This window comes from Anabrus simplex, chromosome 8 (genome assembly GCF_040414725.1).
Source record: "Anabrus simplex isolate iqAnaSimp1 chromosome 8, ASM4041472v1, whole genome shotgun sequence".
In the NCBI taxonomy this organism is placed as follows: domain Eukaryota; kingdom Metazoa; phylum Arthropoda; class Insecta; order Orthoptera; family Tettigoniidae; genus Anabrus; species Anabrus simplex.
Genome location: NC_090272.1, coordinates 220,043,978 through 220,070,206, shown reverse-complemented (window position 1 = coordinate 220,070,206; position 26,229 = coordinate 220,043,978). Strand labels below are relative to the sequence as shown.

The 26,229-nt window shown below is 42.0% G+C and overlaps 1 protein-coding gene across 1 annotated transcript in view; it reads left to right on the top strand.

Annotated features, from left to right (window-relative positions):
- LOC136879377 (chordin-like protein 1) overlaps window positions 1–26,229 on the top strand; it is a 209,255-nt gene that overhangs the window by 123,645 nt on the left and 59,381 nt on the right. The window contains exon 3 of the mRNA XM_068229025.1: window positions 25,432–25,516. Coding sequence (XP_068085126.1) covers window positions 25,432–25,516 — 85 coding nt within the window. The remainder of the gene's footprint in view (window positions 1–25,431; window positions 25,517–26,229) is intronic.

The window sequence follows — 26,229 nt, the reverse complement described above, 5'->3', positions numbered from 1 at the left end:
GTAGTGAGAATGATTGCAGGTACAAACAGGTGGGAACAATGGCAGGAGGGTACGCGGAATGAGGAGATAAAGGCTAAGTTTGGAATGAACTGGATAGATGAAGCTGTACGCATAAATCGGCTTCGGTGGTGGGGTCATGTAAGGCGAATGGAGGAGGATAAGTTACCTAGGAGAATAATGGACTCTGTTATGGAGGGTAAGATAAGTAGAGGTAGGCCAAGACGACGGTGGTTAGACTCAGTTTCTAACGATTTAAAGATATGAGGTATAGAACTAAATGAGGCCATAGCACTAGTTGCAAATAGAGGATTGTTGCGGCATTTAGTAAATTCACAGAGGCTTGCAGACTGAACGCTGAAAAGCGTAACAGTCTATAATGATAATGTATGTATGTATGTATGTATGTATGTATGTATGTATGTATGTATGTATGTATGATTCAGTATCATACAATGAAACTTTCACCGAGGGAAGAATCATATTACATATGCATTACAATTAAATAGACTTACGGCGTGATTAAATCATTTAGTATTTGACTACACACTAAGAAACTAACAGACACTAAAGAGACTGCCAGACTGATGAATATTCGCGGCAAGCGGGTGAATCATACCTCAAATGCCCATGACCTTGGCAAAAGAATATACCCCCGCTACCCTTCCTCAAAGCACATGTTACTACTGCTGCGTGAGTTTCCGCTACTTGCTGTGGTGCTATGCAGATCGGTTAGCCGCGACGAACGATATTTTTTGTACGTATTTCCACTAATTATTTTGTTAATAATTAAATAAATTAAACAAAGAATTGGAAGCCTCCATGGCTCAGGCGGGAGCGCGTCGGCCTCTCACCTCTGGGTTCCGTGGTTCGAATCCCGGTCACTCCATGTGAGATTTGTGCTGGACAAAGCGGAGGTGGGACAGGTTTTTCTCCGGACACTCCGGTTTTCCCTGTCATCTTTCATTCCAGCAACACTCTCCACTATCATTTCATTTCATCTGGCAGTCATTAATCATTGCCCCAGAGGAGTGCAACAGGCTTCGGCAGCCGACATAATTCCTATCCTCGCCGCAAGATGGGGGCTTCATTCATTCCATCCCTGACCCGGTCAATGACTGGAAAACAGGTTGTAGGTTTTCATTTTCAAACAAAGAATTGCCCGAGAAGACAACAGGGCTTGTAGGCTACAAATTGCTTATTTTTTATAGAATGAAATGTAATGTTTTCTCCACAAATTGTGGGGGGGCGAGTGGCCCCTCGCCCCCCTTATCACCGCTACTGGTTGTCAGCACTATTTTAGTGCCATCAGGAATACCAATACAAGCATACTATGTTGCTCAATGGCAGTCGCGTACTGAAATATTAGTCCGTAACAGGCTTTATAAATTCATTCAGAAATATGGTAGATCTTACAGCTCGATTCTGTATAAATATATGGGCAGATGAGAGCTGTTGGCCCATGCCCTGGATGCGCAATTGCAAAGAACAGGCGCATTTGAATGAATGGAAACATGACAATGACCTCATAACCTAATAAAGCAGCTCAGCAGACGCCATGCAGACTGGCAAACAAAACGTTATTAAAGTGATAAATTGTTTGAATTCAACGGATGGCCTTCGTTGCAAGAAAGAAGAAACTCAATCACTTCAATTTCAGTCATTAAAAATCGCCATAATGATCTAAATATCTATTTTTATCTCCGGAGTGTCACGATAGTGGAAATGGCATCTGATTTTGGGTGCAAAAATATTCAAATTTAGTTTTTGCCTTAATTTGTTCTGTAAACCATCCATCCTCTTTAAAATGCCATCTTGAACATGACTGTAGAGTAATTGTAACTATTTTATTTGTCCATTTATCTGAGACGGGAGCCTGGTGTCATTGCTGCCTCCATAGCTGTAAAATTTCATTCGTGACTTCAATGGGATGTTAATATTTGGTAATAGAAAGTTTGATTTCAATAGTTGGTACCATGCATGTTTTGTTCTTCTGGTTTTTGTATATACAGTCAAAACCTTTTATTTCGACGTCGCTTTTAACGACGTATTCGATATAACGGCGAAATCTAACGGCCCCGTCTAAAGCCTGCATAAACACTGTAATTTAAGAAATCGCTTTGTACGACGTATGGTACAAAACGGCGTATCTTTATCACATTTTCGCAAAATTGTATCAGCTATAACGTACAGTACTATGTTGATTTTTGTTTGTCATGCATTTGAGAATTGTTGACAACAATATAAAGTTTATTTTCAAACTCTTGTTTCCAGTAGATCGTATGTTCAAATCAGACTCTGTTGAACAGTCAAGGCAAGCATCGCTGTGAACAAGTTACAAAAGGAAGGAAAATTGTTTAATATGGAACAAAGTATGAAAGTCGCAGTTGGGGATCAATTTTGGAAGTATCATAGACAAACATGAGGTTTGTTCATAAGATTGGGGGTGGGGTGAAATTCCGTCCCTGCACCTAATTTCGTCCCCCTAGGTATTTCCAGTTTGCATGGTTGGTACCTAATGTTTAGCCGCGCGCGCACGCGTAGCCTCATCCCGTCTTGTTGTGAGCACCACGTTTAGTTTCCATGTACAAGGAGGATTCATTTTCCATGCTGAACTGAGTAAGTGCAGCATTCAAATTAAAAACATGTTACTCCTAGAATGAGCACTGATATGCGCATGAAATACTGGGCTGTGGTGTAGTTTCTGGCGTGTAATCGCTACACTGAGGTGGTTGGTGTCACTTACTCTAGCGGGCATTACAATAAATCAAGGAATGTTCGTAATTTCGTCCCCCTTCATTTTATTTGTTATTTATGAAGTTTATTATTATTTTCAGATGTGAAAACGTAAGCATTGGGATAAGGAGGCTATGGAAAAAATGCTATTAAGGCAGTGAGGGACAAAATAATGGGTTACAAACGTGCAAGCAAGGCTGTTAACATCCCACGAACAACGCTGAAAGACTATGTTGAAAAGAATACCAAGAAAATATTTTTCATTAATCGCCTTCGAGTAATTCATTATAGGAAAAGTGTTTGGTAAGGTTAGAAAGGAAAATATTGAACCCTTGGTGGTCAAAGGTCATAGGTTCAATATATTAAAATTAATTGTTCTTTTCATAAATTTGCTGGGGGACGAAATTACGAACACATTTTTGGTACGGTAGTGTTTATGTTTATGTCATATATTGACTACCTTACGTTATAGCAGTTTCATTGTAACTTCCCGTAAGTGGAGAATATTCAGTATTCACTATTCAGTAATATATATACCAATTTCTAGCCTTATCAAAAACATTCCTGAATTTCTACAAGTCCAAATCTGCTAAGGGGACGAAATATGGGCCCCCTACCTTACTTTCGAATTCTCCTACCTCCTAAACCAAGGATTATTTTGGAACTGTTATTTGGAACACACAGTAGTGTTTTTCTAGAAGAGGAGTAACCGGAACCGTTCCATAAAAAGAACTAATTGCCCCATCTCTGAAACTTACTCTGTAAAATCGCGGATTGTCCGTGAAATCCGCAACATATGGCAATCTTTTATAATGCATTTTATTTCACCACTGCAACTTGTGGTGATTGCTTGGAGCTTAGGGACGAGAGGTGAATTCCGGCACTCACATATTCCGAGAAGCTTGCATGAGGTGCTGGATGCACGTGGAGTAGGTGTGTCATGACCCGCTGGCAAGGAACATGAAGATTAGAGTGGATAGCACGCACCACACGCGACCTCATCGATACTAGGCTCATATTTCACCATGGAGCTCTATGTACTTCGGGAATAGATCTTAAATTCGTAATAGCATCTCGACTTTAAAATCGGTTTCTTGAATGGTTTCTAACATTTCCTTGATTATTGGGCTTTCAAGTCACACCCATGTAAAACCGCTTAGGAATACAATGATAGGTCTTATGCCACATCTGTGATCAAACAAAATTTCTTGTAGACATGATATACAGGGACTAGACCGAACGCGTGGTGTTTGTACTCTGGGCTACGGCAGTTGTAGTGTGCGAGACACGTGTTCTTGACCTTGCAAGCATCAATCGTCAGTCTGAATCTCTTCTGTTAACATTGGGGGGGGGGGTCATTGCAACACCGTATTTTCGTACCTTAAAGTTCTGCATTAATCTTAATGGTCGTGTGAACAGTCATATTTCTCGCTATTAGTGTGCAGGAAGTCCCAATAGCGTTTAATGAAGTTGCTCATTATGGTAGGAATATTGGTGTTCGGTGTGCTGTTCGTGCAAGTCGATTAATTGGGACTATTTTTTTTCGAGACGACAGTAAATGCAGAGAGGTACCAAGATGACATTTTAATGCCGTTCTTCCATCAGTTAACAGAATAAGAAACATCGCGTGGGTGGTTTCAATAAGATTCAGCCCCTCCTCATGCAGCAGAATTAAAGCAGGGTGGCCGCGCGCGACATAAGCGAAGCGAAGCAAGTTATTTCATTCCCTCTCCTCATACGAGGAGGGGCGGGCCATCAGCTCAACGAAGGAGCTCTTCGGCCGTAGAAGGGGAAAAGATTGAGAATGTGAAAACGTGCAATGAAAGTATGTATTGTACATACATGAAAAAGTAAACGGGAAGGGGTAGCGTGACAACAAGCCGGGCCCCAGGGCAGACCCACACAACACCCCGCCCAGGCGGAACCCTACTAACACCAGAGTAAAGAGAAAGAGTTATGTATTCTCAGGTATCTCGAGCGCGCAATACCGGAAAAGAGATGTGTAACATAGAATTACAAATAAGAGATTTCACATATAGTGGGCTGGGACAGTTGGAGGGGTCGGGAGGAAGTTGTAAGAAGGGGGACAAGGGTAGTGTTGCAACTGAAGATAGTAGAGCGTGGTTGTGATGTTAGTGACGGAAGTGGCAAGGAGAAGAAGTAGGTCCAATATCTGGAGGGGCGGTAAGAGGGAGGGAAGCCGTGAGGTAGATGGATATACGGCTTGCGGAGGGGGGGGGGGGTGTGGCGGGGCCGGTGGGGTACTGGATGAAGGGCTAAGAGGAGGGGAGCGTATGGTATTTGGGGGGGAGCGGGAATGCTCCACGCGATCAGTACGCCTGCGGAGACGGACGCCGGTGGCGATCAGCTGGTCGATGACGGCTGCAGAAGAAAGGTGCAGTTGGACCATAAATGTTGGACCATGGGCGTTGAAGATGCGAAACGCTCGACGGGCCGGGAGGCCTGCCAGCTGGAGTTCAGTCAAGACGCCCCGTTCGGAGATTGCAGGATCGGTACCACGGATGACACAGCTCGGACAAGGTAGTGTCTGTTGGGCTGTGCATTCGGCTGCTTGACTGGAGGAGGCAGACCGAGTGGCGGAGGTGGCATTCGAGTTGGTGACAGGTGGATCCTGGGGGAGTGATTAGGGAGGCGGGGACGGAGGTAGTTTGGGTAGACATAATAGGGGAAGGATGGCTGGTCGTGTTGGTAAGGGTAGTGGTGTGCGGGAGAGGAGGAGTAGAAGTGGTGAAGGTAGGATTAGTAGTTGTGGTGATTGGGGACGTACGGGTAGTAGGGAGCGGGGGAAATTCCTGGAGTGAATGGGGTGGATGGATGTCGACAGTGCGAAGAGGGTGAAGATCATGGAGCGTTTGCCTGATGAGAGACGCGGGAGTAGGAACCACCTCATGAAGCTTGCCATTAATGGTCGCTCCGCTGATGATGAAGGCTGCCATGGCATCGGCATCCGGGAGATAGGCCAAAACCACTGTGGAAGGTGGAGCATCTGGAGCAGCAGTAGGTCCGTCTCGAAGGCGAAGAATATCAGAGATTGGAATGCCAGATTGACGGAGTAGTAGACAGAGGTTGTCGTCGGTGTATCCTAGGTCCATGTCCTTGATAATGCAGGTATACATGACGTGAGAGGAGGCGACAGCCAACTAGGCGTCTGCCCGTGAGATTATTCTTGGGCCGACTAAGCTGCAGCCGAGAAGAGCGCCACCCAGCCGAAAAAATAGTGGACGTGCGAAGAGGGATGCGCGACATAAGTTCGGCTGAGGCAGCTGCCGGAGCAAAGAGTGCAAACACCGTGCGTTCTGTTTGGGTTTATAAGAGAGACCCTGTAGCCTTTTAGGCTTATGCCGTGTCAAAAAACAATGTGGAACTCTTTACGTTTCGCAGAGAACATTGCTACGCATCTTCAGAAAAATCTTGTCTGTTTACGAAGAAGACTTCAACAATAATGAGGGTTTGAATTTAAGAATGCTTTACCGTTGGTCATAGTAAGTGGTACTCTCGTTCGGCACTAGATGGCTCACTGTATGCTGACACAGCGCTCCAAGCGGGAGCTGACAACATTAAGTTCCAATCACGGCCGACTGGATCCCTCTCTGCGCTAGCTAGCTAGAGCGTCGCATCAAGTCGGCCGTGCTCCAATTAAGACGCTCCATCACCCCGTGTCTACATGAGAAGTAACAGAGAGGACATCCGACGAATCAGGGACGAATGTGGTGGAAGAAATAAATATAAAATAATACAATAAAGTAAAGTGCAACGAAGGAAACCGAGGATAAAATACAGCAGAGCTGAAGAATGGAAGGAAAGTGTGCGGAGAAAACCAGAGGATGATAATGATGTGAGAAGGTGTAGGAGTAGCGAAGGGGATAACCGGTTTACACACATTATAACACATAGCCTAGAATGAACCATCTGGTGATGAGGAACGTTCGAATTTGGAAAACATCGAAACGAGATAACGACAGTGTAAGGACAGGGAAATACTTAATGGCTGGCAACCACGTATTACTTAATTGATGGCGGCCAGTGTTCCTGGTAAAATAGTTAAAATTTCTAGGTATTTTCACACCTTCCCATATAATCCTAGACCTGTAGTGTTTAGTGTGGGTAAGAGCTCGAACATCTTGGAACACGGCATCATGACCCGACGATAGGGCGCGCTCAGGTATTGCTGACTTTTCTGGCTGGTTGAGACGAATATTTCTTTGGTGTTCCTTCATACGAGTACGAATGGACTGGCATGTTTGGCCAATATATACCTTGCCACAGGTACAAGGATTTTTGTGCACTCCAGCGTGTAATAGTTCACAGAATTTCTTGTATTTACCTAAGGAGTAGTTGCGCTGCGAGGCTGAGGTTGGCTTCAAAAAAGGCGTTGCATATAATTTCATCCCACCTCATGTCTGACCGCATATCAAGAAGACGGGACAAAGCGCTAGTCATAACCAAGGACTGATTTCAAGAAAAGAATTGTGAATGAAATGACCCACCCAGAGACCCTATTCCCTAATATAGCCCAGTCTGAAAGACATAAAGGTGCATATCTGCTGATCTAAGATTAGGAAACAGGGGGTCTCATTGATCTGTGTTTGCATCAAGTGGGGGAAGGGAAGATCGAATCTAGGCTTCATTCAGATTGTAAGATGTTCAATGTTAATTTGTGTTGCAACGGCGTGAGACAGACTGTTTTGTAATGTTATCATGATATTCTTCTTCTTGATATACACTGACTGACAGAGCAAATGCAACACCAAGAAGGAGTGGTTCGAAAGGGATGGAAGTTGGGGAAAAACAGAGACGGCACGGACGAATAATTGATGTTTATTTCAAACCGATATGCAGGTTACACAATGCGCATGGCATCGACTCAGTAGGATGTAGGACCACCGCGAGCGGCGATGCACGCAGAAACACGTCGAGGTACAGAGTCAATAAGAGTACGGATGGTGTCCTGAGGGATGGTTCTCCATTCTCTGTCAACCATTTGCCACACACAGTTGGTCGTCCGTACGAGGCTGGGGCAGAGTTTGCAAACGGCGTCCAATGAGATCCCACACGTGTTCGATTGGTGAGAGATCCGGAGAGTACGCTGGCTACGGAAGCATCTGTACACCTCGTAGAGCCTGTTGGGAGATGCGAGCAGTGTGTGGGCGGGCATTATCCTGCTGAAACAGAGCATTGGGCAGCCCCTGAAGGTACGGGAGTGCCACCGGCTGCAGCACATGCTGCACGTAGCGGTGGGCATTTAACGTGCCTTGAATACGCACTAAAGGTGACGTGGAATCATACGCAGTAGCGCCCCAAACCATGATGCCGCGTTGACTAGCGGTAGGGCGCTCCACAGTTACTGCCGGATTTGACCTTTCTCCACGCCAACGCCACACTCGTCTGCGGTGACTATCACTGACAGAACAGAAGCGTGTCTCATCGGAGAACACGACGTTCCGCCATTCCCTCATCCAAGTCGCTCTAGCCCGGCACCATGCCAGGCGTGCACGTCTATGCTGTGGAGTCAATGGTAGTCTTCTGAGCGGACGCCGGGAGTGCAGGCCTCCTTCAACCAATCGACGGGAAATTGTTCTGGTCGATATTGCACATGCTGAAGAATGGCGGTTGACGTGGCGTGCGGGGCTGCCACCGCTTGGCGGCGGATGCGCCGATCCTCGCGTGCTGACGTCACTCGGGCTGCGCCTGGACCCCTCGCACGTGCCACATGTCCCTGCGCCAACCATCTTCGCCACAGGCGCTGCACCGTGGACACATCCCTATGGGTATCGGGTGCGATTTGACGAAGCGACCAACCTGCCCTTCTCAGCCCGATCACCATACCCCTCGTAAAGTCGTCTGTCTGCTGGAAATGCCTCCGTTGACGGCGGCCTGGCATTCTTAGCTATACACGTGTCCTGTGGCACACGACAACACGTTCTACAATGACTGTCGGCTGAGAAATCACGGTACGAAGTGGGCCATTCGCCAACGCCGTGTCCCATTTATCGTTCGCTACGTGCGCAGCACAGCGGCGCATTTCACATCATGAGCATACCTCAGTGACGTCAGTCTACCCTGCAATTGGCATAAAGTTCTGACCAATCCTTCTTGGTGTTGCATTTGCTAGTCAGTGTATCATGTCCTCGTAGAACGTTGTGGTGATCAGTAGTGTGATCTTCTGGTCGTTGATAGTTATGTACAAAGTAAGCTTTGTCACCCCAAACCACCGGCTCAAGTTGCCAAGCCACGATGTTCAACTTCGTTCCGGACCACGTTTATCGTTCATGTCCCCTTGGAGTATTGTATGCACAATGTGGTACTTACTGTTCCGCATCATATGACCAAAGTATTCTATACTCGGAGTCAACTCAAATCCTAAGCGGACTCTTTGATATTATACATATTACATAAAAGCAGCTTGCCTTACCCGCCATATTCAGGACGAAAACCGTGATGGAGAACCGAAAAGAGTGCTTACACACGGAAGAATATTTTCCTCAGTTCTTCAGTTGTGTACCGGCACCGGTATAACATCAAGGGGGTCGCTTAGTACTTGAGTTGACGTCGAGTATAGCTTCCTTCTCTTGATGGTAGTGAGCATTTCTGGTTCTTCGTTCAAAGGATACAAAACTTATATATTGGTCATTTTAGCTGCCAAAATATCTACAGTATCGTTCGGTTCCTCCACATTTCAAGTCTTGTAATTTATTAACATGGTCTCAGTTAGTGTCCACACCTCAATGTAGTATGGTAGGATATTGAAAACGTAGCACCGGAGTAGTCGTCCGTAACGTTGCCAACAGTTTTCTAAGTTTCTGGAAAGAAGTTCTGGCCCGCTAAATTCTGCAACGGATCTCAGGAGCAAGTTCCCAATCATCATTAATGTGACATCCCAGGTATTTAAACATTGCCACTCTCGCGATCTGGTCCTTTCGTGCTTTGAGACTACCCCGAATACCATCTTCTTTCCTACTTACAACCGTCAACTAGGTCGAGCACACATTTTAACTGTCTGCCGATGTTCCTGTGTTTTAATGGTGGCCAGCTAAGGACCTAATCTAGCAATATCATCATCATCAGCAGCAGCAGCAGCAGGCAGGTTTTCTGTCTTCTGCCACCCTCTTCAGATCTATGTAAGCTCCTCCTCTTTGATGTCATTTGTACATTCTCCTTCCAGTGGTTCCGTCAAGAAACACTCCCGTCTCAACAAGTGTCCCGTCCAGTTCTTGTTCCTTTCTGTTATAACTTGCAGCAATCTTCTCTCCTCATCAACCCTTTACAATACTTTTTTTATTTCTCACTCTTTCCACCCAGCCTATTCTCCCCATATCTCAAACGCTTCTAGACTTTTTCCCATCTTCTCTTCTCAATGTCCACGTATCTGCCCCATATAATGCCACACTCGAACCATCTATACATTTGGTGTCCGTAATTATTATTCTCCATAATAACTGTATGTCTAGTGGTGTGAGTATTGTTTTCTGCGCTGTAGCTCTTGAACATGTTGTGTGGAAGATAACTTTATATTATCAGCAAGACGGTTTAATGTTCATACTTCAGGAAAAACTGGGTTTTAACCCCACTGTCGGCAGCCCTGAAGACAGTTTTCTGTGGATTCCAACCTTTACACCAGGCAAATGCTGGGGCTGTACCTTAGAGAAATAAACACCCAGAGACATTTAATAACAACGATAAAAAGGAGAAAAGCGTCAGTTTTTGGTCACATTCTCCGGCATAATGACTTCATAAAGAACTTGTTCGAAGGCAAGGTGATGGGATAGGCAGAGGGAAACCACGGAAGAAGATCATTGAAGAGGTAGTTGAGATGATGGGATCCCAAGGTTATGGAGAGATGAAAAGGATCGCAGAGAGAAGAGATCATTGGTTGCAGCGACAAGGCAAAGCTTTTTGATAATGATGATGATGATGTACCTTAATTAAGGCCATGGCCATTTTTATCCCACTCCTAGCCCTTTCCTATCCCATCATTGCCATAAGACATATCTGTGTAAAAAACAAATAAATAAATAAATAGTAATAAATTGTAAATAAAAAATAAAAAATACTGCCCATAGTTATTTTAATCTTCTTCTTCCGTTTCACCCTCTTTCGGGTACGTTTTATCAATAATTTCTATGTGTGTTCTTTTCTTAGTGCCCATTATTTCTGATGCGCGTTTCCTCTCGTCTTCCGAGTTAATAGGCTTGGATTTTGATGTAGATTTGTCCTGAAACCTTATATTTTCGTCTTAAGTTATTACTTTACCTGTTCTAAGGAATAGTGATTTTTTAATTCTACTAGAATTTTTTCAGTTTCTTTAAAGCAGTTGAGTTTTGTTTTTCAGTTACGGAAAAAGTCAAAGATTGGTTTGGTTAATCTCTTAGAGTTCATTCTGACTTACGGTAAAAATGTATTCTTCTTTTTCGCATAGTATCTGAGATTTATTCAATTTTCTTGTAGAATGTCTCTTTCTTGATGTATATTATCTTATTATCCTGAAATTTTGGTCCTACGATCTTCCTTAAAATTTTCATTTTTTTCAGCTCGAGTTTTGCCATCTGGTCTTTGAAATTCATGCTTAGTGTTTCTGCTGGGTATAGTGCTCCTGGTTTAATCTCAGTTTTATAATGTTTATTTTATTATTGCCGGCCCCATGGTGTAGGGTTAAGGGCTTAGATTCCCGGCCAAGTCAGGGATGTTTACCTAGATCTAAGGGCTGGTTCGAGGTCCACTCAGCCTAAGTGATTACAATTGAGGAGCTACCTGGCGGTGAAATAGTAGCCCCGGTCTAGAAAGCCAAGAATAACGACCTAGACGGTTCGTCGTGCCTACCACACATTCACCTCGTAATCTTCAGGCCTTCAGAATGAGCATTGGTCGCTTGGTAGGCCAAGACCCTTCTGGGCTTTTGTGCCATGAAGTCTGTTTGTGTAATATGGTAAGGGACTCGGCCTTATAGACGGAGGGAGGGCGACCTTAACCGCAGGGTTGAGATATTTGAATGCTTCCTGTGCCAAATTACACTAAATGTAGTTTTCTTAGAGGGCGTTTTATTATAGTAAGTAGCACATTGTTATGTTTTTGCGCAGGTCAACAGAGTGTTAGGTTCTGTCTAACACAAACTCTAACTGGACAGAAAATCCATCTTTCTCCAGAAGTGTGGTTTGGTTTATAGCATGATAACATTGTTGATCCATTCTACTTTGAATCATCAGTCACCGGTGAAAACTACCTGTGTGTGCTAGGAGATGAAAAACTTGACGTAATATGCGGTTATCCCAAGTTGTTAATGCAAGATCACGTCCTACATAATTATGAACCCTTCTTATGCCACTGATTGTGCGACATGTTTCCCGGACGCTGGATTGGAAGAAGGGGCCCTGTGGAATGGCCAGCACGGTTACCAGACCTGAACCCCATGGACTCAGGCGTATATCGTATAAATTCGGAATGTGCATCATCTACCATTGACCTGCATTTAGGGCTGTCAAACAGCTGCCAGATTCTCTATAAATTATTATTTTCTTAAATGATTTCGAAGACGTTGGACATCCATCAAAAATTCATCTTGGTAATTTTTGCTTGATCCCCAATTTCTCTTCCTATAAACGAATATTTGCTGTAATTTGTCCTCTTGAATGCCAACTTCATTCCCATTTTATGATTTTTCTACTTTGTAATTAGTCTATTCACGCATATTTGACTCCTAATCTCATTCCATGCGGTCTGTCACTTGTAACTTGGAACATATCTATGAGTTGAGCACCTCTTCTCCTCACTTCGAAGTCTTCCCAGCCAAAGTTTGCAACATTTTTGTAATACTATTTTTCTTTCTTTCTTTCTTTCTTTCTTTCCTTTCTTTCTTTCTTTCTTTCTTTCTTTCTTTCTTTCTTTCTTTCTTTCTTTCTTTCTTCCCTCCAGGGTTTGTTTTTCCTCGGACCTCGTTCTGTTCTTTGGCCGTACAGGGCTGAGAAAGAAGGCAATTTCTATTCTATTCTCTTCTTTTCTATTCTTTATACATCTAAAACTCCACGCGGATTTGAGGACCAATGCCTCGCCCAGACGGCCTCTCCTGCTATGCTCAACAGGTGCCTTGTGGAGGTAGGGGGAAGAATGGAAGGGATAGGTAAGGACTAGGGAAGGAAGCGGCCGTGGCCTTAAGTTAGGTACCATCCCGGCATTTGCCTGGAGGAGAAGTGGGAAACCGCTGAAAACCACTTCGAGGATGGCTAAGATGGTTCATTTGATCTCCCGAGGCTGAGTGGTCCCCGTTTCAGTCATCCTGCCACTTTTCAAATTTCTTGCAGAGCCGGGAATCGAACCGGGGCTTCAAGGGGTGGCAGCTAATCTTACTAACCACTACACAACAGAGGCGGACTAATACTACTGGTTTGCCGGAAACCATCCAGAACAAATCGTGCTGCTTTCCTTTGGATCTTTCCCAGTTCTCGGATCAAAATATCCTGGCGAGGAGCCATTCTCCACTTGTGGTCTTCCCAGTCACTTATACGCTCTATCCTGCACATCCTTGTTACAAACCCTAACTACCCTCAAACTCATTTATTTACCTTATTTACGATCTCGTTAATTTAAATACCCCAAGAGAAGATCTTTTGTTATATTAACACCTAGAAACTTGCAGATGCAGCAGCTGGTCTGGATCCTCAAATGTTGAAGACCACTAAACGCTACATGATGAAACTTTCCAGGAAGAGTGTGCATGGCGGACACATTCTGTAGTTGGGGACTCCATTATTCTGTGTTTGTATTTATTGCTTTGGTTCCAGACTTTATAACCACCCTGAATAATTCGTCGAAGTCTCTATAATTTTAACCTTTAAATTTGTTGTCCATATGAAGTAAATTTTAGATTCAAAGCTACAAGATTAGTGCGGCTAGGACACGTTAAGCGGATGCAGGTGACTCGAACACCAAGGAAGTATTTTTAAAATATCGTTCCGGGACGAAGACCAATTGGACGCCCTAGAACAAGGTGGTAAGATAAGAGAAGACCTAGAGATTTTATAAACGTAGATATGTATTTATTAAAAAAAACTAGTCGCCATTGCTACTTAAATGTATCAATTAATATACAAAAATCTAATTACAAGAATACATAAAAGTGCGTAAGATACATTTTCATACTGAGCTTAAACAAAGATTAAAAACTAAACACCTAAGAGATTATAATATAACTTTTAACACTTCAGAGACATAGACTACACTAAGGAGATAGAGAACACGTAAGATAAACCTCAGGTACATTTTAATGCCGACGATGAATTAAGAATGAAACTAAACATCTACAAAATATCTAGGTGATTATGATATTTCTTAATATTTAATTAATTTGGTGAAAATTCACTTACATGACTTAATAACTGGAAAGGTAACGGTATTTAAGACAGTTTTTTTTAGTTTTGACGCTAGTTTGCTGTATTTCATACAGTGTCAGGTCATCTGAGGCAGTGACAATAAACGATGTGCTGCTACTCGTTACCGTAAGATGCTGTGGAACCTGAAGGATGTTAGATGTAAACCTATTGTCCCGATAATGCACTTGACTCAAGGACTTGGCCAAGTATGAGGGAGCAAAGAACTTTGAAATCCATAGAAAATTTCCCGTGGTAAAGTATTCTAATTCCCAATTCCTCTTCTTGTAAACGAATATTTCCTCCCATTTTACCTCTTGAATGCCAACTTCATCTCCATTTTATGATCTTTTCTACTCCATTCAAGGTTATTCTACAGCTAATGTCATTCCACGCCATCTGTCACTTACAACTGGGAATACTCTTCTGAGTTAAGCTGCTCGTCTCCTTTCTCCCAAGTCTTCCCAACGCAAAGTTTGCAATATTTTCACAACACGACTCTTTCTTTCTTTCTTTCTTTCTTTCTTTCTTTCTTCCTTTCTTTCTTTCTTCCTTTCTTTCTTTGTCTCTTTCTTAATCCGTTTACCTTCCAGGGTTGGTTTTCCCTCGGACTGAGCGAGGGATCCCACTTCTACCGCCTCGAGGGCAGTGTCCTGGAGCGTGAGACTTTGGGTCGGGGAGATACAACTGAGATGGAGGACCAGGCGACCTCACCTGCTATACTGAACAGGGGCCTTGTAGGGGGATGGGAAGATTGGAAAGGATAAACAAATTTCTCAGCAGTAAGCAAGCAGCGGAGTATGATCGTCTATCCCTGACTTTGAACCATTCTGTGGCCTTGTAGTAAGATGTTATATGACAATCATTACGAATATTGTAGATTTTAGTACGATTCTTCATTATCAAATTCACTAGAGAGAATAGCAGTTATTTTATATTTTATGATCAATTTTCAACGTTTTAATGTTGTCAACTTACTAATTTGTATATATTTTCTTTAATATTTGTGTTATGCCCAACATTTGAAAGAAATCAAGTGTGTGAGAAGACGATTGCAATATATCGAACTATCGTTCTGTTCTGTGGCCTTACAGGGCTGAGAAAGGAGGCAATTTCCATCCCCTTCTATTCTATTCTTTATACTTGTAAAAATCCATGCGGAATATTTAACTGGCCTGCTGCACAAGAACCAGGCGCACTTTGCCGACAACTACTACCGGAGTGGCGTGTCACAAAAATGAGATTTAACGCTGGCAATAATATTAAATGAGAGATGGGTGTTGTGTAATTTACTAATGGATTGCAACCTAGCCATTAAACACACCGATATTTGTAGACATGGCGCGGACTGCCCATTTTATGACCAATCATAAGCAATATACGGAAGTCACGTGATTCCCGTCTGTGAAGAATAAGGTTACAGCACCAGTTTTGACAGTTATTACGTAACGAGATTCCGTTTAATTAATTAGGATTTTAGGTATAAATTACACTTAATAAGTTGAAACAGAAAAAACCCACATATTTTTGAGCCACCTATTAAATACTTCAGAGAAATATAGTGGACGCCACTTATTATGATCACTCTGGGACGCAGTTAATTTGATAACATTAACCGATTGATAACAGTAGCGGAAAAATAAAAATTGATAGGTAGCCTACTGCATTTATTCATAACCTACATGCACTACAATGAAACAGATACAGGTACACAGCACTTCAGTACAGTGTGTTCGGAAATTTCGACAACATCGTCATTAACAACTTGTGAAAATTTAGATTTTATAATTCCACCTTTACAATACTGTAATTGTCTTTATTACAAAGACTACATTAAATTACACTCGTGAAACATGTTTCATCCTCTTATAGGACATCTTCAGTCACAAATACAAATACATAACCTTAAAAATAAGGCGAGGACACATTAAAATAAGTGAATGCAATTTTAATAAGGTGAGGACACATTAAAATAAGTGAATGCAATTTTAATGTGTCCTCGCCTTATTCTTAATGTTATGTATTTGTATTTGTGACTGAAGATGTCCTATAAGAGGACGAAACATGTTTCACGAGTGTAATTTAATGTAGTCTTTGTAATAAAGACAATTACAGTATTGTAAAGGTGGAATTATAAAATCTAAATTTTCACAAGTTGATACTTTGACAATACGGCCTCTAATATGAAATTTATAACGTGCAATCGTCATTATCAGCATCATTATCTTCTGCTCCATATTTTTCACCTCTCATATCGAATTCTGCGGAAGTAACTGCCTCACATATGTCGTTTTTGCTTCGCATCGGTAATGATACCCTCATCAATGTTCATCCATTCCTGAAATTCATCTTCCGTTAAGCCTGTTGAAGAAAGTTCAACATCCGCGTCTACTTCTGATAACTCTCTTAAGAAATCCCCATACCGGAAACAGTTCCTTATTGTATGTGCTGAGACATTATCAAATGACATGGCTAGAAGATGCAGGGCATCGAGAAGGCTGGTTGTGTTGGCAAGGGCATTGGCACTAGTTTTATGTGAGTCCTCTATGTTTTCTAAGATTCTTCTGCGCATTTCATGGTGAGAATGATTCTTTGATCGCATGGCTGAATTAATGAAGTCGTATTCGCCGGTAAGGAAACCAGACTGATGTTCTTGGGCTCACAATTCACAATGTGTGCTGCACAGTCTAAACCAGAAAAAACTATTTTACGGTCCAGCCTATTATCCCACTTCAGTAGGCATTCTTTGAAAATCAGGGCAGTCATCCATGCTTTAGTTGGAATGATAGTCCACTGGAAACTTATTGATGCCTTTAAAGCAACGTGGGTTCTTACTTTTCCTAATCACTAACAGTCTTTTCTTTTCACCAGACACACTCGCACAACATAAAGCTCTTACTCGTTCTTTGGAGGTTTTACAGCCTTTAGAACTTTCATATTTGAAGAAGTAAGTGTGCTCAGGCAAGGCGCGATATTACTCGTACACTTGAGAACGAAATCCTTGAAATCAAATATGATAACATACAATAAACGGAAGATTTCCAATGCTTTAGTATTTGTCCGTACAGGATTTCATAAAAGTGTTTATATAATACGGTTGATAACATTATCTATGATTGCAATAAATGGCGTCCACTGTATATCAATTCGAGCCCATGACTATTATTGATTTAATGATAAAAGCGAGAGGGACTGGCGCTAAATTCTTCCTTGAATTCACCTAAAGATTCAGCCTCACCAAGGACTTCATTACTACAGTTGCTTTAATTGCACTCAGAGGTCCAGTTTATATACAGTGTGGACAAAATAAATATCCCGGACAATATTTATAAGACTGGTCCTTCTTAATGAACAGGAGAACTGTCCATGACACGAAATGCTGGAAACCGTGATTTCGATGCACCAATCGGTTGCTTTCACATGTCTGCGCGTGTTCATGTCCCGTGTAGGTGGCTGTGTCATTACGTGTGTGAGTGAGTGAGTGAGTGAGTGAGTGAGTGAGTGATGAGTGAGTGAGAGAGAGTGAGTGAGAGAGAGTGAGTGAGTGAGTGAGTGAGTGAGAGAGAGTGAGTGTGAGTGAGTGAGTGAGTGAGTGAGTGAGTGAGTGAGATGAGTGAGTGTGATGAATGAGTGAGTGAGTGAGTGAGTGAGTGAGTGAGTGAGTGTGATGAGTGAGTGAGTGAGTGAGTGAGTGAGTGAGTGAGTGAGTGAGTGAGTGAGTGAGTGATGAGTGATGAGTGATGAGTGAGTGAGTGTGATGAGTGAGTGAGTGAGTGAGTGAGTGAGTGAGTGAGTGAGTGAGTGAGTGAGTGTGATGAGTGAGTGAGTGTGATGAATGAGTGAGTGAGTGAGTGTGATGAGTGAGTGAGTGAGTGAGTGATGAGTGATGAGTGAGTGATGAGTGAGTGAGTGTGATGCGTGAGTGAGTGAGTGAGTGAGTGAGTGATGAGTGAGTGAGAGAGAGTGAGTGTGAGTGATGAGTGAGTGAGAGAGAGTGAGTGTGAGTGAGTGAGTGAGTGAGTGAGTGAGTGAGTGAGTGAGTGATGAGTGAGTGAGTGAGTGAGTGAGTGAGTGTGATGAGTGAGTGAGTGAGTGAGTGTAATGAGTGAGTGTAATGAGTGAGTGAGTGAGTGAGTGAGTGTGATGAATGAGTGAGTGAGTGAGTGTGATGAGTGAGTGAGTGAGTGTGATGAGTGAGTGAGTGAGTGAGTGAGTGTGATGAGTGAGTGAGTGAGTGAGTGAGTGAGTGTAATGAGCGAGTGAGTGAGTGAGTGTGATGAATGAGTGAGTGAGTGAGTGTGATGAGTGAGTGAGTGAGTGAGCGATGAGTGAGTGATGAGTGAGTGAGTGTGATGAGTGAATGAGTGAGTGAGTGAGTGAGAGAGAGTGAGTGTGAGTGATGAGTGAGTGAGAGAGAGTGAGTGTGAGTGAGTGAGTGAGTGTGATGAGTGAGTGAGTGAGTGAGTGAGTGAGTGAGTGAGTGAGTGATGAGTGAGTGATGAATGAGTGTGATGAGTGAGTGAGTGAGTGAGTGAGTGATGAGTGAGTGAGAGAGAGTGAGTGTGAGTGATGAGTGAGTGAGAGAGAGAGTGAGTGTGAGTGAGTGAGTGAGTGAGTGAGTGAGTGAGTGAGTGATGAGTGAGTGAGTATCTGAGGGGAGATGACATGTTTAGTGACGAATTGAATGCAACACAAATTGGTGCTCATAATAAAAGAGCACGTGTTCATTGTCGAGTGTTATGCGAAGCACGATTCGTGGAAAACCTGTGCGGAACTGTTTGCGCAAGAGTTTAAGACTGGACGTGTTTTGGCAAAACCTCCAGCAAAGTCTCCAGTGCAAAAATTACTGCAAAATGGCGTGAAACGGGCTCTGTAGCGAATAAAAACCGTAACTATCCGAAAAGAGTTTAAACACAAGGAAACATTACTCGAGTGAAGGAGAGTCTAGAACGAAGTCCGACGAAATTCAACGCCGTTTATTTGTGCAAGACGAACCTTCGGTGCTGAGCTCTGAGTGAAATACAGTCAGAACGTTTGGATCCTCAGTTTTTTCATTTCTTCATTCCAGCATCTTCTGTGATGTTCATGAACAAGGGTCAATCCCGCGACAGTCCTATTGTGAATATTTTCAGGGCCAGTTCTATTTTGCCGACCAGATATTTCGGAACCACTCCTATGAACTTCAAGAGCACTGTTTCTTAATGAATTAGTAACATACTCTTATTTCCTTAACCTTCAAACTATTTCCTTTGTTATCGGCACGTTTTGTAATCCTGGGACCCTGTAAATGCTACAGGAAGATCTTGAAGTAAATGATAACCTGGATTATTTTTCATCGTACGAGGATTCGTTAAAAACAAAAAAATGTTGACGATGTACTCCAACTAAGATCCCTGTATTTCAGTGTCCTATCGTGGACAAAGTAGCTGGGTATTCACAGTAGCTAAAACAGACCTTATTTATTGCAAACGTTCACCGATACACCAATCCCAGTGAATCACTAAATAATTATAGTTGTTCAGTGCATCTCATATCTCCGCCCCTTTTGGTCTGCAACCCGCCGTAGAGGATTGTGTTATGCCAGATGACAGCAGGCATCAGTGCGAACTTCGTAGCGCCATGTTGGATTGTGGACTCGACATCAACGCAGCCTGTGTGTTAAAAGTATCTGTATCTTTGTTTTAGTGTCGTATCATACTAAATGTTATCATGTTGTGTGTAACTCCTTATCATCTATTCTATCATAGAGAATGTTGCTCAACGCTAACACCATCAATAAGATTATAATGCAGCTTTCATATCCTTAACCTCGGCTGGCAATAGTGAACATAAGCGGTGCGGTACTACATAGTAAATGTTTGCACCGTGCTCATGTTGTTTGTGCGGACCAACTCAAATTCCAGTCACTGAAATAATTGCACGAGTGTTAATCTTACAGTTCCCGAGGAATTGGTATAATTTATATTCATATCGTACCATGGACTATTTCATGAAATCAGGTAGCATATTTTCTTTTTAAATTGTAGAAATTGCCGGGCTGAGTGGCTCAGACGGTTAAGGCGCTGGCCTTCTGACCCCAACTTGGCAGGTTCGATCCTGGCTCAGTCCGGTGATATTTGAAGGTGCTCAAATACGTCAGCCTCATGTCGGTAGATTTACTGGCACGTAAAAGAACTCCTGCGAGACTAAATTCCGGCACCTCGGCGTCTCCGAAAACCGTAATATAGTAGTTAGTGGGACGTAAAACAAATAACATTATTATTAATATTAATTGTAGAAATCACCGACAATAGTGCCAGTGCGATATTTGATGGAGAACTGTAATAGTTTGTAACAGTACCCGGTATTGCCAAGCTATTATAAACTTAACCAATGAAGATCGAACAAAATTATCTTATATCCAAGTGTAGTTAAAAGAACCGCAGTTGCTGAAAGAGTGGGGCAAGAAAAAAAATAACGTGACCGATCCTACAACAAACGATTAAAAATCTCCCTAAATCTATTGCAACTACCGGTATGTGCTAATAGCTTGGCCACATTGCACGTTATTTATGTCAGCAGACAACAGAAGGTTTAAATCACAAATCTGGACATACATGCGTAGCCACTAATTTGACTAATGCTGCCCTCTTTAGGGGTTCATGACAACTTTTACCTCTACAGGATCACAGAAATCTGTGACCCGAATTCCCACACCGGAAGCATTTTCCCCTACACATCCCAGTTATGCAAACTGCCAAACTTCGTAGTCTTCACTGTCTTGTGATCGTCTGGCAGGAACACTAGATTTGAATGCAGAGCCTGCAGTTTAAGGCTATGACTTACTGTATGGCTGGAGGTCAGCTGAAATTGGCAGCCGTTGACAACAGTGACCTTGAGAGGTGCACGAGCTGTAGATTTGTATTTTTTAAAAACCGGTACCCATCTCTGTGAAATGTTACAAATAAATCGTTCGTTATCAATATCTGAGTTCCATTTATTGAAAGCTATATTCATGATCATTAGCTTTTCGCGAAGGGAGAAGTATCTAATTTTTAACTTGAAGACGATATTGAAATATAGAGCAACCCGAAACTCCCCGATTATTTGTAGTTTCGTCGACTTCAAGAAAGCGTACGATTCGGTCGATCGACAGTCTCTCTTTAACATCTTAGAAGAACAAGGGCTTGACCCAAAGACATTAAGACTCGTCAAGGAAACACTCACGGACACAAAGTCAAAAGTTAAATTCATGGGTGAAGTATCGGAGGCCTTTGCCATTAAGACCGGCGTGCGACAGGGTGACGGACTGTCACTACTGTTTTTCAATCTTGTTCTAGACAAAGTCATTCGGGAATGGGAGAAGGAATTAAAAGTTCAGAAGCACTGGAAACCCATTCAACTTGGCCGAAAGAACGATGACATTAAGGTCAGTTGTTTAGCTTTCGCAGACGACCTAGCGATACTAACAGACAGTGAAATTTCAGCGATCAAACAGATTGAAATCCTCAAGGAATGCGCTGAGAAAACTGGACTTAAAATCTCATTCGAGAAGACCAAGTTTATTTGCACTAAATTCGACATTCAGGAATTACAAACAAAATATGGACACAGGAAACGAGTTCCATACTTTAAATATCTCGGTGAGATCCTAGAACCAACAGGGTTGGAAAAGGAAGCACAGAAAGTTCGATTACAAAAACTCAAAAGAGCATATTGGAGAACCCGTGACATCTACAACAAGAAGTGCATGTCCATACATACAAAAATCAAACATTATAATACGGTGATTAAACCTGAAGTGCTGTATGCAAGTGAAATCTTGGTTCTTAATAATAAAGGTGATCTGGAAAACATCTTGAAGGAGGAAAGGAGGATCTTGAGGAAAATTCTGGGCCCAGATAAAAAGGAAGAAGGGTATAGGCTCAAATCACGCAAAGCTATGGAAAGACTGTCTAACCTTGCCGCAGACGTCAGGAAACGAAGACTGAAATTCTATGGACACGTTCACAGACTATCGTCTTCAAGGCTAACCCACAAGATTTTGACATACACCGAAAAACTGAAGAACGTACCATGGATACAAGATGTCAAAAATGATCTGGAAAAGGCCCAGATAGAACCATCAGAAATAGTGGACAGAAACATTTACCGTCACAAGATATATAGATGGGTAGTAAAGCCAGAGAATGAAGTCCCTAAAAGATCGGGGACTAAGTGGTCAGAAGAAAGAAAACAGGCACACAGAGAAAGAATGAAAGCAATATGGTCTGTTAGAAAGGCGAATCATAAATGTAATGCGTGATCCAACAGGGTCCATACGCAAATAATTAATAATTAATATATCTTTGTTGTTGCTACTTATTCTCCAATATCGTCACTCCGGAGTCAAAACTACGAATGTGACAATGTTCTTCCTAAGCATTATTTCCTTTAAGACTGGTCACTGCTCCCAGCCATATATGGATCAGTCCATCAGAACAACTTTCTTTGTGTTCATTTTCCTGTGTTAAAGTATAAAGGATGATGCGTCTTACATACGTCATACTCTAGGAGTACGGTACGGTAATGTTTATTTTCCCTTACCCATCATCATCATACGCAAATGAACACATGGACTGCATGACCATATGTGGCCAGTCTTAAGAGAAATCATGGACAGGAACAACATTGTCACATTCACTCCGCAGTGACGATGCTGCTTCTTTCCAAATCTTTCTTGACTTCATGAATACATATTGCTGTTAACTTATTGTTCTGAAGATATCTGTTTGGTTTACTGTTGTCATCCATTCTGTATAAACGTCCAAAAAATATCAATCGCCTCTTCCGTATTGTTTCTGTTACGTTTTCTATATCCCGATACATTTCATCATTACTTCTTGATTTTCAGAGTTCTGTAGTTCTTAGCGGATTGAGTCTTTTCGGTATAATTCTTCTTTCCAGTACTGTAACGTCTAGGTCGCTGAATTTCTGTATATTCTCGCTATTTAATATAATTTATATGTAAGTATATGTTTATACGGTTATTCTCTCATACAGGTTTCTGATAATCATTCATTTTGTTGTGTTATGGTAGTTGATAACAAGAGCTGAACAGTCTTTCTTAAGGGTAGCGTATTGCGATACGGAGTCTTTATTTGACTTGCAACTCTTTCTACAAACTGTTATGACATTAGCCTTAAGGACACAGGCTTGAACAAGAAAAATTCTACGAAATCTACGTCAGGCGACCATGTAGATCAACACAATTTCTAAATTCGAGCTTGGTTATTTGACAATCTCCCCGCTCATCTAATTTAGGTAGCGTCATGATGCACTTAGTGGCGGGAGATTCCACCCTATAAGAAAGCGACTTTTTGAGACTTATTCATGAATATATGATGACTAAAGAACAGAGAATAGAACTACGATGTATTTAGAACATGTAGCAGACGACGAAGAGGGAGTGATTTGCACTAATATATACGAATTACGCATTCTACGGAGCCTCAATTATCAATTCTCACTTCTCATTTAGCACTTCTGATTTCTCCTCAATCACGTAGCACTTGTCGTGCTGAGTAACTTCTGTGACTGCTTGCAGTCAGTACCTCTAGTCCGAAATGGACAGACTTTTAAAAGAGGACTTGTTAAGTCTTACTCAAGTGTAGGTAGACGTTGATACATATTTATAAGATTTCCGTAAGTTGGAAGAATTTCTATCGGATATTTTCTCCGTTAAGCCGAACCCATCTTGGTTCATTTGATCAGGGCTAATATTATTGCTATGAATGTTGGCATAACAGGGAGCGACAAGGTTAGCCAAGTAATCATTCAATTAATGATTGTTGCATGCATAAGGCAGGACTGGTACCGAGCTGGCAACATGACCCACTACTACAAAAAAAAAAAAAAACCACGAGAAATCCAGGACCACGGATGGATCTCAGAAGAGAGAATCTAAAATTCGTGAGCCTTCGAATAATTTGATGCAAGTCACCGTGTGATTTAATCTGTGAGTAATGTTTCATTTTCTATTTTAATTAACGTAAAATTTCAGTTCTTGGTACAACTTCGTCATTCCGGTTTTTAAGTTCAATAAATATTCTCGCTATTTAGTATTGCTTTGTAAATTTAATCATATCACGTTAATTCTCCTTATTACCTCTCATGTAAGTACTCATCAGTGCCCCGTCACCTCTCCTCTAGAGTCTGCCTTTCTATTTATAAATTTTATCTCAAAGCCTTCTGCTACGAACTGGCGCCCATTCTCTCTGGAAAGACAAGTTCATTCTCAGCCAGACTGGAAAACCACGGATACTGCGTTACTTAATTATTTTTACTCGTCACAAATAGCGCCCAAGTGAGTGACGACTGTTCTGGGCACGTCACAGTACTTCTAATTTATCCAGCTTGTCATTCATTACTAGACATGTATTCGCGGATAGGCATTTCGGTTTGACTTCTGTGTTGTAGTGTTGTATTTTGAGGTTTTTTAGAGGTATTGGGTGAGTTAGCCGTGCGGTTAGGGTCGCGCAGCTGTGAGCTTACATCCGGTAGATAGTGGATTCGAACCCCACTGTCGGCAGTCCTGAAGATGATTTTCCGTGCTTTCCCATTTTCACATTAGGAAAATGCTGGGGCTGTACCATAATTAAGACCACGGCCGCTTTCTTCCCACTCCTAGGCCTTTCCTATCCCATCGTCGCCATAAAACCTATCTGTGTCGGTGCGACGTAAAGCAAATAGCAAAGAAAGAGGTTTTTAGATGAACACTTTTTGGTGTAGATATTCCTATTTATACTTTATGCTCTTTCCATCTTGTGTATCCTTTCATCTACAGCGGATTTTTATGAACCGTTTTCCTGAATTGTTCCTCCCAAATATTTGAATTTCCTTATTCGATCAATTTCTGGTATCCTCTCTATTTTGTTGAGGAATATTTAAATGGTAGGAAATTTAAAAAATTAACAGTTTTTCATAATTTTTTGAAACATAGATGTTACACACCCAATTTTCCGACTTATCTACTTTGTGTGGTTGTAAACCAATTCAGAGAGGAATTATTACCCTAAAAATGCAATAGCCACATATGTGCCAATCTCCCTGAAAAGGATAACAGTTTTGGAGCATTCTTAACATACTTTAAACACATTTGTTTTTCTACAGAAATGCCTAAACCTCTCGATTCGTATTGCTGCATTTGTCAGGTTTTCTGAAAGTATGTCGAAATTATCTGCAAATGCTAGACTGTTTTGTTCTTTCTTCCCAGTGCTATTGGTGTTTGCTTCGGTTATTTCAGTTTTTCATTCCAAATTCTTACTCTTTTTTATTATTGTTACCTTTGTCGTTTGTGCAGGGTGGCAGAATGAACTGCACCAGCCGCCAGTGTCCTGTGAGCTGTGTGGGTGAAGAAACCGCTGAATGCTGCCGAATTTGTGCAGGTTTGGTTCATTCAAAGTACTACTCTACCTTCTGCATGCATATAGACAAGATGTAAGAGGGGAGGGGATAGTATCACAGAACGCAAGTAGTTTAAGTAATTTTAGCACAGTAACTGTTAAAGACTTATATGCAAGAAAGGAAAAAGGAGTGGAGAGGAGAATTAAATCGCCGGGAAATCAAACACCAATGAATTAAAAGCAGCCAGTGCTGAATTATTTATGGGCTGGAGATTTATGATGTATAGACTTAACGTAACTTACTGAGATACGTTAACGTTAAAGAGGTTGGGTGAGTGACACATACGTGCGTGCCACTAGCCCAAAAAAATTGTACATTAAGTGTGTATTATCTCGGAAATCATTCGCAATAGGGCATTTATCCATATGAAGTTTTTTGCTTCACGTAATCGTTCGTGTCATATCCCTTGCATGTTGAACATTCCTCCTGGGACACCCTGTGTTTCAACATTGGTACTGTATACAGTGATGACTCTTTATAGACGCAGAGCTTATCATATCGATCACTGTACAAAACTGTGATACAGTATTTGCAGTATCGACAGGATATTTTGGACTTATCTCGTTGGATTTGCTGAAAATGACATGTTACACACTGGATTAAATATGCTTTTAAAAGAGTAACGGTGACTTTGGTGAGATACCGACAGATTATTAATCTGTACAGTACGTCGTGTAAAGCAATTCACAGGCTC